The sequence below is a fragment of the Sardina pilchardus genome, chromosome 9 (genome assembly GCF_963854185.1).
Source record: "Sardina pilchardus chromosome 9, fSarPil1.1, whole genome shotgun sequence".
Taxonomy (NCBI): domain Eukaryota; kingdom Metazoa; phylum Chordata; class Actinopteri; order Clupeiformes; family Clupeidae; genus Sardina; species Sardina pilchardus.
Genome location: NC_085002.1, coordinates 4,692,893 through 4,708,702, shown reverse-complemented (window position 1 = coordinate 4,708,702; position 15,810 = coordinate 4,692,893). Strand labels below are relative to the sequence as shown.

General features: G+C 43.6%; 2 protein-coding genes across 6 annotated transcripts; both read left to right on the top strand.

The window, feature by feature from the left end:
* The first annotated feature begins 929 nt into the window (after nucleotides 1-929).
* il17rc (interleukin 17 receptor C) lies at nucleotides 930-10,991 on the top strand. 3 transcript variants are annotated; one of them, XM_062545365.1, is made up of 15 exons: nucleotides 930-1,327; nucleotides 1,938-2,152; nucleotides 3,866-4,181; nucleotides 4,595-4,698; nucleotides 4,969-5,086; nucleotides 5,305-5,337; nucleotides 5,523-5,641; nucleotides 5,738-5,794; nucleotides 6,754-6,829; nucleotides 7,270-7,487; nucleotides 7,640-7,693; nucleotides 7,911-7,956; nucleotides 8,372-8,467; nucleotides 8,902-8,940; nucleotides 9,263-10,991. In XM_062545365.1, exons 2-15 carry the CDS (start codon nucleotides 2,036-2,038, stop codon nucleotides 9,967-9,969), a joined length of 2,100 nt encoding a protein of 699 aa, XP_062401349.1. In that variant the 5' UTR covers nucleotides 930-1,327; nucleotides 1,938-2,035; the 3' UTR covers nucleotides 9,970-10,991. The 3 variants fall into 3 exon arrangements, with proteins under 3 accessions (XP_062401349.1, XP_062401350.1, XP_062401348.1); XM_062545366.1 differs by having other exon boundaries at nucleotides 930-1,351; XM_062545364.1 differs by lacking the exons at nucleotides 930-1,327; nucleotides 1,938-2,152 and having other exon boundaries at nucleotides 2,164-4,181; nucleotides 9,263-10,965.
* On the top strand, nucleotides 10,454-15,810 carry LOC134092483 (protein disulfide isomerase Creld1). Of its 3 annotated transcripts, XM_062545367.1 has the most exons (7): nucleotides 10,521-10,587; nucleotides 11,096-11,147; nucleotides 11,776-11,957; nucleotides 12,191-12,274; nucleotides 12,928-13,023; nucleotides 13,329-13,469; nucleotides 13,917-15,810. In XM_062545367.1, exons 3-7 carry the CDS (start codon nucleotides 11,789-11,791, stop codon nucleotides 14,135-14,137), a joined length of 711 nt encoding a protein of 236 aa, XP_062401351.1. In that variant the 5' UTR covers nucleotides 10,521-10,587; nucleotides 11,096-11,147; nucleotides 11,776-11,788; the 3' UTR covers nucleotides 14,138-15,810. The 3 variants fall into 3 exon arrangements, with proteins under 3 accessions (XP_062401352.1, XP_062401351.1, XP_062401353.1); XM_062545368.1 differs by lacking the exon at nucleotides 11,096-11,147 and having other exon boundaries at nucleotides 10,454-10,587; XM_062545369.1 differs by lacking the exons at nucleotides 10,521-10,587; nucleotides 11,096-11,147 and adding an exon at nucleotides 11,219-11,254.

Below are 15,810 nucleotides of genomic sequence, written 5' to 3'. Positions count from 1 at the left end.
CTTTTATAATCTAAATCAACTATGGGTTCAAACCCAGCTGACATTCATGTTTTTTTTTCCTTTTCGGTAATGCCTACACAATTGTAATTTAAACTCTTCCTTAACAACGTACTCTAAAGCAGGCATTCAAAATGATAAGCAGCCCTCAGACAAACAAGAGCCCCACTCGAATCCATTAAGACTACCCACCATAAGAGATGGTGTCTGTCTACTTTCTCCATCTGGAGACCTGTAACAGACTGTGCCTCTCCACCTCCCCAACTGAGCATGATCTGCTTATCAGACTGCCCTCTTCAAGTTCACGTTATCTGTGGAGCAACCTTCCGTGGTCATCAACTAATCGCAGTAATAGGTTAGACTGTGTAAATGTAGGCTATTATGTACAGGTCAAAACTATGTTCGCGCAGACTTCTTTATTGCGCCGGAATCGTAATATGATTAACATCACAGAGCGCTGCCATCAAGGCCACAAACCAAATCCATTCCACTGTTGTCCACATGATGGGAATCGCAGCACCGAATTACAAGCGCAGTAGCGCACAACGTATGGAATTGTCTTGAGCTGTGATTTAGTGAGAGTCTGGTTCGTTTCCCAGAAGCAGCAACTACCTTGGTAGTCTCGCTGTAAAATGTGATAAGAACATAATTGATTAGCTTGAAGATAATTATTAGTTTGGTTCTAAAATGTGACCGAAATACGACATTTCAACACTTTATTGATGTATCGTGAAGGTAGGCCTAGGCTGTCAACTCAAGAGTTGGCAGTGACGCTACCACGGACATCAATGTTTACTTCTATGTATCATTGTAAGCAACCATTATTTTGGGAAACGCACAACTGGACTTTGATCCACTAACAACACTCCTGGTTAAAGTGACAACTTTGGTTCTAGACCTGAACTAAGTAGGGCTTATTCCCAAATCGCAACGTGCCTGTGTTGCGCATTTTAAACAGTTTGGTACGGTATGGTACTGGGTGGGGTGAAGTAAATGTTGATATTTATTTAACCCGCTGTTTAAAGAAGAGCCTAAACCAACTCCGTGTTCTTATCAGTTTGAGCTAGTTTACCTGCAGGGAGTGCATTGCGTCAGAGATAGGGGAGGAGTTCCGCATAGTCAGCGGACTGAATCATCCACCTGTTGCGTTCAGCAAACGTTGAACTTAACTGGAGCGGATCGAAATCTACCATACCTTACTGTTTTCGTTACCACTAACGTCAGACCGTGTAAACTTTCGTTTTCAAGAGCTGGGTGACATGGACAGTCTGCAGGCTAACCTAGTCCTACAATCAGGCTACCTTGTGCTACTTACTTAAAAAGAGCTACGGTAGGCTATCTGTCAACTTCGACCGTGAGTAACATCTGCATTTACGCCGTGGGTAGCCTGGGCCACTGTTAATATTCGCTGACTCTTTTAGGCCAACTGAAATGTCAAAATGTAGACTTTAAGCCCAAAATTACGGGCTAAAAGTTAAATAGTTCAAGCCAAGCCTGCCCTTGCACACTATTGCTACGTGAGAAGGGTTTTTTGCTTAACAGCAGCATTTCCAAGTTTCAACATCCTGAAACATGAGCGGATGTGTCGCACCTTTACTGCTGGGTCTTAGGACGTGCCCTTACCTGTAGGCTACTGACTGTACATGATCTGCTCGTCTGTGACCGAATAGCCTTGTTTCCTTAACGGGCATGTCGCAATTATTTTCTATGTTTCTATGTTCAGACAGTAGGTTAGCCTAGATATACAGTAGGCCCAATTGATGTAATGAACGAAAATACCGGGCTCAGTTGTTGTCGGTCTGGATCCACCCCCTTCAATGATTCTTTAATGGGGTTGTAAAGTTGCCTTGATCTCAATGTAAAGCCAGGGTTTTTTTTAACTGAGGAAATCCATTTTACCCTGGTGTCGTAATGACAGAGTTACTCCGTTTATGTCATAGGCCTACAGGTTGTCTTTTGGATCCATGAATTATCCGACAATGGAATTACGACGCAAGGTTCGGTAAATCGAAAAGGGACACCGAAACTATTGACGGCTATGAGGCAGCTGGATTTGTTGAGATCCCTACTGATCATTCTCCTGTTTAGTAGAAACACTTCTGCTCACCTGAAGAAGTTGGACTATGACTCGCAGAACCCCTTCAACCTGTCAGAGGTATGATCTTGGTCATTTCATTATCAGGGTAGGCATTATTAGCCCACCAACATAACCTATAGTCCTTTACTTTCTCTCATATTCGATAATTGTATTGGTATTAGTACTTAAGGCCTGCCCAGTGCCCACAATTTGATATTTATTTTTAAATCTACCACTAACCATAACATAAGCATATTGAAACAAATGGAACAAACAAACAAAAAACTTGAGCCGGTGTTATGGATCTTAGTGGGATGCTTTTTAACTGAGGATAAACAATTAACAGGAGCAGGTAGCCTACTGTACGTTATCCTGACCATGCCAACTAATGACATTTAAAGGTTTAATATTGAGCCTTTTGAAACAAAGTACTAACCTTGATTGTGAAACTATAGCATTGTACTTAAGAAAGAGGGCTCTTGAATGGGGAAGAGTATCTGCCCGAATTGCTCACCTTAGTAGATATTGGCAAATCCAGCAGATGTGAAGTACCTTGACAGGGTTGTCACTTTGCTAATACAGTATGTGAAGCAGAAAAATGTTGCCTTTACATTAACCATAAGCTATGAATAGTATAAAACTATTAGTAAACAATACTCAGTTTAGTCTGTCTTAATGCAACATGTAGTTATTTTTTATTTGACCTCTCAGCTTGCTGCAGGTTTTTGTTTGATGTTTAATACTGTTTTTCACAGTTAGATAAAGTTACTTTTGGGACATTAAATGTTAAATGAAATGGGTTCCCACTTCAATTTTTATACCCCCTTAGAATTATCCAATCTAACAACAACTAAATGTTACAGCTGTGGTGGGGAAATGCATTCATATTCTGAATCTGAAGAAAATTTGTCATTTGTCTGTCATTTTGACAAGTAATTGACCGCACAGACCCAATGTGACCAACGGTATTGCTGATCTAGCCAGAGAAGAAATTCAGGTTTTGTGCAGAGGCATGATTTTGACTGAGGCCGCAGGCTTCCCTTCCAGTGGCTGCATACGTTTCTGCTGAGATCTCCCAGATAGATGCAGACACTGGAATCATAGTGTCCACACAGCTTGTGGAAACCCAGTCTGTCCTGTTTCACTCCTTCCATGCCCTGGTGCAACTTTGGCCTCTAAGGCAATGTTCTCTGTGAGCAGAATTGTACCTTTATGCAAATCCACCGTTGTTTTTTAACCGTGGAAGGAAGCAAGCATGTCAGAAGGAACATAGAATAGAATAGAATAGAATAGAATAGAACACTTACACAATAAATGGGTAAAAAAGGATGCATCTAAGAAGACACTTACATTTGTTATGTGTGTTACTAACAAAACAGTAGGCTACCGCACGCACATCCAAAAAAACGATTAAAACTGGGTGCTGGACTGAAGTTAGGAGAGAGAAGTCCGCAGATAATGCTCCTCAGTTTGTTTAATGGTAAATCACCACGAGTAACGCTTCGGGCTCTAGCCCCTGATCGGACATTACGTGTTCTTTTTTTTTTTTAAGTATATTTTTTTGGGCTTTTTTGCCTTTATTTGTAGAGGACCGTGAAGGGTGAGACAGGAAGTAAGTGGGAGAGAGAGATGGGGTGGGACTGGGAAATGACCGCAGGCCGGACTCGAACCTGGGTCCCCGTGGGCACTCGGACCTGTATGTGGTATGAGCGCTGTAGCCTGCTGCGCCACAGCGCCCCCACACATTGCGTGTTCCTAACACCCCTGTTCCACGGTGGTATGTTCCGACAGGGTCTGTCGGCATGCGCCATGGAGAGCTTCTTTCCTCTTCTGCGGCCACAGCCGCACGCTATGGAGGTGCTGGGCATCAAGGCCGACGTCTGCCTGTGCTCTGCAAAGAGCGACGTGAGTGTGTACGAGCTCTGCCTACAAGTGCAGTTGGAGCTCAGCATCACCAATGACTCCTTTCCTGGAAGTGATGACGACGACGATGATGATGATGATGATGATGATGATGATGATGATGGAGATCACCTCGAGGAGGAAACTTCAACAGCAGGAGGAGAAGAGATGGAGGCTCCAAGCACTTTTGCAACAAGTGAAGAACGTAGGTTGTGTGTGTGTGCGTGTGTGTGTGTGCGTGTGTGTGCGCACGTGTGTGTGTGTGTGCGCGCGTGTGTGTCCACACTTAAATTTAAACATGTACAGTAAGAACTCTGGCTAACACTGCCTGCCTTTCATCAGTTGGAAATGTGTGCGCAGTGGCGATCTAGTGGGCTTTAAGAGGCTGCTGTATACAACCAAGATCATATATATATATCCATTAGATAATAGATTAGCCTTCTAATCCAGACCTCTATTTGTCCCACCCTGTAGCAACACCAAGCCAGTCAAAGGGCCCTAGGGATAATTGGTGCTAGACTTTCATTCAAGTTTTCATGGTATTTTTCTGTGCATTGAAACTGTGGCTGACTGTTTCTTGACTCACTGCCCTGACCGTTCCATTTATGCTCCCCGCAGCTGCCTCCTTGAATTTGTGCTACACCATCTCGCAAGGGCTCTCTCGTTGTTACAAGGTGGCGTGTGAGGTCCACTCTTCACGGGAGCATCCTAGGCAGACTGAGGTACAGTAGGCAGCTCAAGGTCCTGGCCACAGACCTCACAGAACACCCTGTGGCTACAAAAAAACATTCGACTAATGTGCTGTCTTCTGTTGATGTCATTCTGTACTGTGGTTTGGTGTGTTGTTGAGACTGGAGGGAGGTGTGTGTGTGTGTGGGGGGGGGGGGGGGGGTGTTCTCAGTGGTTGTCGTTCTGTACTGTGATTTGGTGTGTTGTTGAAACTGGAGGGGTTTGTAATGTGCTGTCTTTTCTGTGGTTGTGGTTCTGCCCAGTGGTTTGGCGTGGTGTTGAAACCGGAGGGTTTGACCGCTGGCAGCGTAGTGCATGTGACCGCTCACTCCGTCACGACTGAGGTCAAAGCTACTGTCCCAGTACCCATAAAAGTCCCAAGTAAGTGTTTACTTCCTGCGACCGCACATGGTCAGTTAAAACACGAAAGTTGACTTGCACATCAGATTGACATCCATAAGACATTTCTGGCATAAAGAGCCACTGAGTGATGTGCTGAAAATGCCATCCCCATGTGAACGAGGTGTTCACCTTGATAGCTCTAGGGCAGAGCTCTTGCAGTGGTGGAATGTTGATGTTGTTTTTGCTGTCGTCCACAGATTGTACAGCATCACGGCGCAAAGATTGTGTTGGTAAGACAAATGTTGAAATGTTATTCACTGAGAATGCGTGTAAAGTGTAAACCTATTGAACAAAATTAAGCCAAACATTTATACTGTAATTATTTTTTTGAAGATTGAGCTGATGATTTCATTATTTAAGTGTACCCATAAACACATCGAACACATTCATCCAAGTTGTTATGCTGCATTGTTAGATCCACCTGAGCTGTTAACTGAAGTGGACCTGGAAAAAGGGGAAGTTGATATAAAAGTTAAAGGCAAAACGGGCCAGGTGAACATGTGTATGAAGTCAGAAAGGACAGGGATTTGCAAGGTAAGGCCATATACCTTTATGACACTCAGTGTTGTTTGTTGGGGATATAGAGGTGAGCTTTGTTCCTCACCTGACATACTTTGCATATCCCAACAGCCCGTTTCAACATTTCCCATTCCACTGCTCTCTGTCACCCCCTGCACGTGCTTTCAGGTAATTACATAACAACACATTATTTGTAAACTCATAGGAGCTATGACATACACATTTTAGGGTTATTTCTAAAGAATATAAAAGGTGTGTTTAACAATTGATTACGTCCACTACTCTTATTACTATATCTTACATTGATACATGGATGATTTTCAGACAGTTTGAAATATTTAGATTATAACATTCAACATTTAGCATGTATAATGCAAATGACCATATATGTGAATATACTCTTTGTGCAGTTAACGTGTTGAACATTAGCTACATTACACAACAAGAATTGATTTTAGTCAAAATAACAATCGATGAATAACCCATTTTTCAGCTCCGGTGAGTTTTCACATAGATCGCTCGATTTCTCGAGGTTACCAAGTATTGTCGGTACAGAAAAATGAAAATCCTTTTGTCCTACAGTAGCTTGAGCTGCTACGCCCAGCAGCTAACGCAGCCAGGCAGCTCCACTCTGGGAGCATGTACTGTACATGGGCACTCACATATATCATAATAAGACATATATCTTATTATCTCCAGTGCTTATTCTGTCCACAACACCAACATACAGTATTTTGTATAATTTTGAACCTTTTCGTTCCGTTCTGATGTATGATTCTTTGTAAATAGACATTTTAAAGTCCATTTTTCCGACATGAAATTAATTTGTAGATGAAGCATGTAAATGTTGGAAATTGTTATTTTTGCATAAGAAACAGGCAGGCTCACAGACATGGGTTCAGAGTGTAGCGCTGTTGGTGAAACCGATTGTTTTCATTTTTCTGTACTGTCAGTAGGCCTACTTGGTGACCTTAAAATGCGGAGATCTATGTGAAAAGTCGCTGGATTCCTCCTTCAATGACTTGTTCAATGTGACTTTGTTCAATGTATTTTAATGTATTCGATCGTTGTAATGTGCAATACTATTGTTATTCTCTGACTGTGTAACTCAACATCTCTGTGATTAGGCATGGTGGAAGAACAAAATCGGAGCACGCTCTGAAAGCTGTCTCTTTAGAAAAACTCCTGCAAAGGTCCGCAAAGGTAGAACATTTCTGCAAAAGATACCTACTACTATTAAAGAGGACATAGAATGGATAAATCGAGTATTGTACTGTGTTCTCTGATGTTACAATAGTATATTCAACTTTGATTCATGAAAAATTAAACTCAATTGCAATTTTACAAGCCCAATTAGAACCTTATATTTAGGCTGGGTATTGAAATGGTTCGTTTGACTAAATGATGCCCTCTTTGGCAACCTCAATTCAATTTCAATGGCTTTGCGATATTTGACATCACAAGTACAGAAGTCTTTGTTCTAATTTTTTTGTGGACATTTTTAAGTTCAAGATTTTCGTATGAAGGAGGGCACAACCATGCCTCATGTTCATGATAGCTCTTTGGTTATGCACAACTATGTGATTCCATAAAGCTGCTGTTGTAAGACAAGTTGCCTCTCAACTCCTCCCTCTCCCTCCCAGTGCTACGTCAGAATGTTTTGGCTAACGTCACCACATCCGTGGGACTCCGCCGAACCCACAGCGGCATCCTGGCCCTGAGCTGGAACGTGAGCATGCCATGCCAGGAAAAGGTGAGCGTGAGTCTGTGCCACCTGGGGCCCGGTGGGACCTGTCGGGATGTGGAGGGTGGCACTCGGGAAGGAGGTGAAGATTGGATAAACAGTGACAGTGGATTATGGGTATGTCATTGCAGCTTCATACTGTAGCTCATGGGTCACTAGACTAGATTGGACTGAAATAGGAAAGTGATTTAAGGTAGTAAGTTACAGTACTGTAGATGAACAGTAAACATGCTCATGTATGACTGTATTCCTGCTGGTGAATCTTTTAGAGTAAATTCGGGTCTTTCCTGGATGTCAGCCCTCATCCGCCTCTTTGCATAAAGGTAAGTGTCTTTTCAAGGAATACAAAACAAAAATTTTACAACAACAGAACAAGACAAAACACAATTAAATTCACTGAAATATATTCAATAAAAATGCAATGATATGAAATTGATTAAATAAATTAGCTGTAGAATTGAACAGTAGAAAAAAGTGGATAATGGTTCATAAATAACCCCTAATCCTGATCTAGTAGTCACCCCTCTGTTATTGTTTCAGATGACGGTGATGGGAGTAGAATTTGATCCATTGTGTCCAAAACATGGTAAGGATCTTAATGCTGTATTTTCTTCCCCCGAAAAAATATTAATTTAGTTGATTTCCTTTGCTTAGAGAGTCTGAAGTACAGTATGTTGAATCAGTCCCTAATGATCATAGCCTACTGACCTTATGTGAGAATCATTGACGGGCTGTATAATGGGCGGCAGTGGCTCAGGAACTGGAAGGTTGCTGTTTCGAAACCAACTTCTCCTGACCTTGTCGAAGTGTCCTTGAGCAAGACACCTAACCCCAGTGCTCCTGATAGCTGGTTGGCGCCTTGCATGGCAGCCTCCGCCATCGGTGTGTGAATGGTTGAATGTGAGGCATGATATATAAAGCGCTTTGGGTGCTTGCAGAAGCCGATAAAAGTGCTATATAAATGCAGTCCATTTACCATTTACCATAATATGTTTTGCTAGCCGGAAGATGGCACTGGAGTATTCCGATCTTGGGCGTGCTGCTGATGTTTACTCTGATCATCCTGGGACTTTATTTGAAGAGGACGACTCTTGAGAGTAAGTGCTTCTTCTTTTTCTCCCTATTTACCTCCTTGCCTGGTTCCTTGCTGATTTCCTTGCTGAGTTATCGTCATCCCAGGTAGCCCCCTACCTGCTGGAAAAGTAAACAGAGGCTATCTCTCAATTTTGTTTTAATTTTGTGAAAACAATAGTAAAGCATCCATAGACCACATCATTTCAGGTTATTTTATCTGCTTGTTGGAATGTTGCATCCAGAGCTAAAGGTCATAGCTGAAAGGTCAGGGGAATGTTGGCCACATCTAACCGTATCTCTTGGCCGTATCTTTAATCAATGTCAATGTCAATGTTTAATGAATCAATGTTAATGACAAACAGACAAGCAAGACTTCCTAGCTGTGTCTACAGTGTATAGGCCCTGATGCGGTGTGGCATGGCATCCATGTTTACATGAATTTCTGTTTCTTGAACAGAGTGGATCCAGAAGTGGCAGAGAACGAGCCTTCTTCAAGGTGTGTATGGATATCCCTCCCCATTAAATACATTTCATTGAAAAATGAGCACTTTTAAAAAACTTTCCCCACTCACTTTCAAATAATCTCTCTCTCTTTCTCTTTCTCTCACTCCCACACACACACACACACACACACACACACACACACATGCAAACACACATACACAAACCTGCTCATACACTCTCACACACACACACATACACACACACACACACATACACACACACACACACACACACACATACACACACACACACACACACACATATACACACATGCAAACACACACACACACACACACACACACACACACACGCAGGAGGTCATGTGCTGCTGCTGCACCCCCCGTGTGAGGATGCGTCGCTGTCGGAGCAGGTGTGTGTGCTGGGCTCGGCGCTGCGCTCCCTGGGCTTCAGCGTGTCCCTGGAGCTGTGGAGCCTGACGGAGCAGGGCGCTCTGGGGCCCGCGCCCTGGCTGCACGCGCACATGGAGGCCCTGCGCTCCTCCGGCGGCCGCGCCCTGGTGGTGCTGAGCCGCGCGGCGCTGGAGCGCGCCGAGGAGTGGACCTGGCAGGGCTGGACGGGGCCGCCGCGCGCCGGGAGGCTCGGAGACAGAGACTCAGACGGGGACGCGGCTCCTCCTCCTCCTCCGTCGCCGTCGCCGCCCGCGGACGTGTTCGCCGCTGCTCTGGGCTGCCTGCTGGAGGAGCACCGGAGAGGCTGTGCGGCGAGACTCTTCTCCTTGGTGCAGTTCGACTCGCACAGCCCCTGCGCCCCGGGGGGAGGAGACCCCGGCCTGCCACTGCTGTTCCGGGGGCTGAGTTTGTACAACCTGCCTGCGGAAAGTCAGCCTTTTCTGAATTCTCTCATGGAGCTCGGCGGGATAAGTGCAAGACCCAGGGGGAAGTGGCAGTCTAAGTGGCTGTCCAGGACGCTAAGGGAAAGCCAGCAAGACACGAGTAACATCACTCGAGAGCGTTTGTCTCAGATATGGAACGCTGGTGAGACAGTGCCTCTGCAGCCCTGAGTTTTTCCTCATCTAAACATGATGGCTGTCTTGACGATGGCGCCATGGCCACAGCACTGATTCTGTCCACAACACAAACATATTTTGTACAATTTGGAACCTTTCAAAATGTTGCACTTCTACAACAAATAATATGAAGTTGGTTTGTATTTGGTTCCGTTTTGATGTATTTGGTTCCACTTATGTTTCTTTTTAAATTGACATTTTCAAGCCTACGTTTCCGTTATGAAATGAATTTATTGATGAAGTATGTAAATGTTGGAAATCTTTATTTTTGCACAAGACACAGCCTTCACTTGGGCAGTGGCACGAATTTGTAGTCATCTGACGACACAACTTTTGACCGGCGGCGAGTTAGAAACTGATTGCATATCATGTGCGCTATGTTTAGAAATAAAAAAAAAGGCTATCAGTAGGTGTTAGTCAAGATAGCATGTCATTGGTCGTCACAGCACTCCAGCAGAGTTAGTTGAAGAGAGCAACCAATCCGAGCGCTTGTTTGAGTTGGACAAGATATAGATGACACTCCCCCACGCAGTTGTTTCCTTGTTGTAGCGCGCAACGGAAACACAAGACAAGCAAAAAGATATGACTTCTATGAGACTTTAATGGATAGAGGTAAACAATCATTTATGTGTTTGAGTTGTTTTGACATGTCATACTGTTCGATTAACCAGTGTTTGTTGAGGACCATGTGCAATTCTAGCAGTTCTAATTTCCACACCCGAAATAAAAGTGCTATTTTTGCCTTGTGACCGGTAACATTTTACGCACGTTTAGACTAACAGTTCCTACCGATCGGTTTGGTGAAGGCTTTATGTAATAACGATGTATAATAAATAAATAATATAAAGTGACAGAATGCACCCCTCAAACTAGCCTAAAACCCGTCAGACAGTTTCTTGATTAGAAAACAGAATGTGACTGGGAAGCAGGTGAACAGTGTTCACTCAAAAAGTATTTTTTGTTAGTGTCGGTACGAATAAATAATTGGAGAGAAAACAAAACAAGTGTGCTGTCAATCTGTTTCACTCTCTTAGCTGTTTTTGTTTGTTTGTGTCTTTGTTTGTTTGTTGTTTTAAAATGATTTATCCTGTACATGTCATTTCAACAAACCTCTTTCCAGATGCATGTGGTGTAGATGCCCACTACTCCAAGTGGTTTAGCCCCATACTTAGGTAAGTGGTGAGCTTCCTCACCACTGCTAGCAAAACAAAGCCATAATAGGGCTCTAGTTTTGGGAGTTACACCACTGAGTCAGGTTCAGGTTCATGACCTGATACCTGTAAGTCTAACCAGATCTCATCTGTGTGTGTGTGTGTGTGTGTGTGTGTGTGTGTGTGTGTGTGTGTGTGTGTGTGTGTGTGTGTGTGTGTGTGTGTGTGTGTGTGTGTGTGTGTGTGTGTGTGTGTGTGTGTGTGAGAGAGAGATACAGCATACATAGAATCTTCTGGTTAAAATGTGTTACATTCTCTACCCATCTGATTGATATAGATATAATCCCATTATGATTTTATATTTGTGTATGTGTGTGTTTGCATTTTGTGTATGTGTGTGTTTGTGTTTTTTAATACTGTACCTAGAACTTTCTGATTGAAATGTGTTACATTTGCACTCTGCACTATCAAAATCAGAGCATGGGTAGATGATTGTTTTGCTACAGAGACCCCCTATGGTTTGGGGCATATTTCTACAGCCATAACTGAGTTTGGAATATTGGATTCCACATCAGTAGCCCCAACACATCTCCCTGGATACTTACGGAAGACCGTGTGACATGGTTCTTTTGCGTTGCTTCCATTGCAGCTTTCATTGAGTGATGGCGCCGCTGTGGAAGTCTGCCCTGTTTGCCACTCTGTGTCTGTGTCTCCCATGGCTAGTCTTGCTCCAACCATGCTCCGACTCATGCAGAGCCTGCGGCGGGCCGGACAACAACACGTGCTTTGCGTGTAAAGACGGCTGGATTCTCCATGAGCGCCACTGTGTGGGTGAGTGAGCGGGACTCTTCTGAGCTCACTCAAGAGTAAAGAGGAAGTGAGGTCATGTCATTATTTTAACATCTCTTGTTCCTTCATTGTTTCTGTAATCTCGACTTCATTGAAAATGAGGGCTACCCTCAATGACTCTCCGAGAATAAATAAAGGTTGAATGAATGAATGAGAGAATGCATGAATGAGTGAATGTATATCACAGTCTGGTGTTTCCCTGTTGGACTTTGCAGATGTTGATGAGTGTGATCACAAGCTGGCCGGTTGCCCGTCGAACACCTACTGCTTTAACACTGAGGGGTCATTCGAGTGCAGAGGTGAGAACACAGATGTTAGGGATGCACTTCTGAGATGGAAAGCTATGACGTCTTTTTTTTTTTCACTGTGCATAACCTAGAGTGAAGTAGATACACTGACAGGGTACAATGCAGGAAAAAGAGCAAGAAGTCCGCACACCAGAATATGCTCCTCAGTTTTTTAAAATGGTAAATCACCACATGTAACGTTTCGGGCCCAAGCCCTTTATCAAAAGTACTCTTGTCACCCAGTTTTCATCGCTTTTGGATGTGTGTGCACAGTACACTTGAACTCTTTTACAGGGTACAATGCAACATATTCAAAGGCTTTTGGCCCACTCATTGTGTTTTGGACATTCAGGCTGTTTGGGACACGTCGGGGCATGTCGGGACATGTGTGGAAAACATAGTGATGCAGTGTATTCATCAAGAACATCAAAAGATGCTATGAGAAACGCAACTGAACTGAGAGTAATGCAATGTCATACGCCCGTGAAATTGATGCCTTGACAACGCCACGTCATAGCTTTGGTATCTCTATTGTGCGCCCTGAGCTCTAAGTTGCCTTTGTTCTTCTAATGAAATGTCATGTTATGTAAGGTAATGTAATGAAATATAATGTAATGTAATGTAATGTAATGTAACATAATGTTTTTCTCTCCGCATCTCTGTAGGATGCGATCCTGCATGTGTGGCGTGTATGGGCAGTGGTCCAGCTCGTTGTAAGAAATGTGCCAATGGATACACCATGACTGGCACAAAATGCGTTGGTATGATCTCCACTACACTGGCCAGCACTTTCAATCATAGTGTGCTACTCTGGTACTCACGTCACAGCACAGGTTACATTTGCAGTGAAAATGAATGGGTTTGGTGTACAGTGTGCCTAAATAACCTGGGTTCTCTCCCCGCTAGATGTGCCTAAATAACCTGGGTTCTCTCCCCGCTAGATGTGCCTACAGTAAATAACCTGGGTTCTCTCCCCGCTAGATGTGGATGAGTGCAGTGAGCCTAAATAACCTGGGTTCTCTCCCCACTAGATGTGCCTAAATAACCCGGGTTCTCTCCCCGCTAGATGTGGATGAGTGCAGTGAGAATGAGCTGATGTGCCCTGGCCTGGATGAGTTCTGCGTGAACAAGGAGGGCTCGTTCTACTGCCAGTGTGCTAAAGGTTTCCGTCGGGAGGATGGTGTCTGTAAAGCCATTAAGACATCTGGTGAGGAACGCAGCTCTCACATCACTCTCTTCATCTCATATTTCTCTCTGCATTCAGACCTTCAGTGATTTTCTAGATAGTCACAGAGGTGAAAAAGTCTGGCTTCAGAAAGTACTGTACAAGTCCCACCATATATTGGTTAGGGATATACTTTTACACCTGGTTTAGTGCTAACCTTCGTTAAGATAAGTAAGTTACAGTAGGTAAATGAATCCAAAGTAAATGGTAAACCTTTGAAAAGAAGAGCTTTTTAAGCGTTGTTTTGTTAGGAGAATAAGCCACTTCTTAAGGGTTAACTTTGTTGCTAAACCACATTGTGTGGAATGGCACCGCTAAAGCCACAGTCTTATTTCTTGTAGCTTTTCCGCATAACACATGCTCGGACGGGCACATACAGTACATTCCCCAAAAGCTTCACGACTTCTGGTCTTTCCTGTGTGACTGTAGCTGCTCACGAGAAGGGCTTGTTCGACGACATCCAGGAAGAGGAGATGGAGGTCCTCCAGCAGATGTTCTTCGGCGTGATCCTCTGTGCTCTGGGCACGCTGGCGGCCAAGGGCGACATGGTCTTCACCTCCATCTTCATGGGCGCGGTGGCCGCCATGGCAGGGTTCTGGTTCTCGGACAGAAGCGATCGACTGCTGGACTCCATGTTGAGAGGACGCTAATGTTGTCTGGACATAGTTACACACACTCACTCACACTCACACTCACACTCACACTCACACTCACACTCACACTCACACTCACACACGCATGCACACACACACACTCACTCACTCATACTCACACAAACACACACACACACACACACACACACACACACATACACACACACACACATACACACACACACACACAAACATCCAGATCATCAAATCAATATTATGCACAAAAGTACACACATACCTATTATTTATGAGGTTTCACCGGGCCTGAGTGTGTCCAACTCTGTACTCTAATATTGTCTGGACATAGTTACACACACACACACATATGCACGCACGCACACACGCACACACACACACACACACACACACACACACTCACACTCACACTCACACACAAACATTCAGATCAACAGGTGTTTCACCTGGCCTGAGTGTGTCCAACTCTGTATTGTGTGTCCTGAGGTTATGAATGGCATTACTATACTCTAAATGGCCTTAATGGAGTCAGAGAGGGTTGAAAAGGAAATGAATTGTATTGCTCTATCTGCTCTATCTTAATAGTAATCAATGATCTTAGATTGAGCCTTTGTCACGTCCTGCCTTCCTATGCTACTGTTGTTAGGTTAGCCAAACAATGGTTAAGATTTGGAAGCCTGTTGACTCAGTAAGCATAATTCTGATTCTGGAATGATTGAGGGTCAATTGTTCTGCCTTCGTTAGGTTCTCAAATAACATTAATTTTTGTGAGTCACCTTGAGCATATCTTTTGTATCACCCCACCCATACCAGCTGTGGGTGCTGGCTTTGAAAAGTAGCCCCTTTGTGTAGTTGGAGCACGACGCTGACCATAACAAATTCATTCACTTCATGATGTCCCTTATTTCATTTCATGCTCATATGGAATTTGAACTACTTTAAAACAACTGCAATAAAAAAAGAAATGCTTATTTTACTCAAACATTTAGAAATGCTATTCTAATGTTGTTCATTACAGACCCAAAAGGAGAGGAAATATTTCACTCTACATGTTATGGTTATGGTTATTGCTGTTTAGCAGACGCCTTTGTTCAAAGAGACATACAAATATGCATTAATAGTGTCTCCCACGCCGTCTGCCAGACAATGTTCCAAATACCTGTGATCTCAGCAGCCTGTTCCGCGAGCCTGTTCAGGAGCAGTTGAAATATTTCACTCTACATGTTATGGTTATTGCTGTTTAGCAGACACCTTTGTTCAAAGAGACATACAGATAAAAAAAAAACAATAGGCCTACAATAATTAATCTAACAGTGAACAATTTAAAAAAGTAGGGAAAATAGCAATATATACAATAAACAATATCATTTCAAGCAATAACCTAATGAAAATAAACAATGAGTATGTGTAGGGAATATGCATTATTAGTGTCTCCCATGTCGTCTGCCAGACAATGTTCCAAATACCTGTGATCTCAGCAGCCTGTTCTGCGAGCCTGTTCAGGAGCAGCTGTCTCCCAGACAGTTGTTCAGCCGGTCAGACTGGTGAACGCAAACAGGTGGCCATCGATGGCTTCAGTTAGTGGCTACAGTAAGTTCTCTGTGCTCCTCTGCTTGTAGTTCTGGATCATTCTCAGCACAAGTCTGTGGGAAATTGTTAATATTGTTTCTCTGATATAACACACGGTTTGTTAA

Excerpts from the sequence above, each read along its gene's own strand:
- LOC134092483 (XM_062545368.1), top strand. The coding sequence starts at position 11,789 with ATGGCGCCGCTGTGGAAGTCTGCCCTGTTTGCCACTCTGTGTCTGTGT. Across the intron at positions 13,024-13,328 it reads GACTGGCACAAAATGCGTTG|ATGTGGATGAGTGCAGTGAG; the intron begins GTATGATCTCCA and ends TCTCCCCGCTAG. Across the intron at positions 13,470-13,916 it reads TAAAGCCATTAAGACATCTG|CTGCTCACGAGAAGGGCTTG; the intron begins GTGAGGAACGCA and ends GTGTGACTGTAG.
- il17rc (XM_062545364.1), top strand. The coding sequence starts at position 3,704 with ATGGGGTGGGACTGGGAAATGACCGCAGGCCGGACTCGAACCTGGGTC. Across the intron at positions 7,694-7,910 it reads ATCCGCCTCTTTGCATAAAG|ATGACGGTGATGGGAGTAGA; the intron begins GTAAGTGTCTTT and ends TTATTGTTTCAG. Across the intron at positions 7,957-8,371 it reads TCCATTGTGTCCAAAACATG|CCGGAAGATGGCACTGGAGT; the intron begins GTAAGGATCTTA and ends ATGTTTTGCTAG.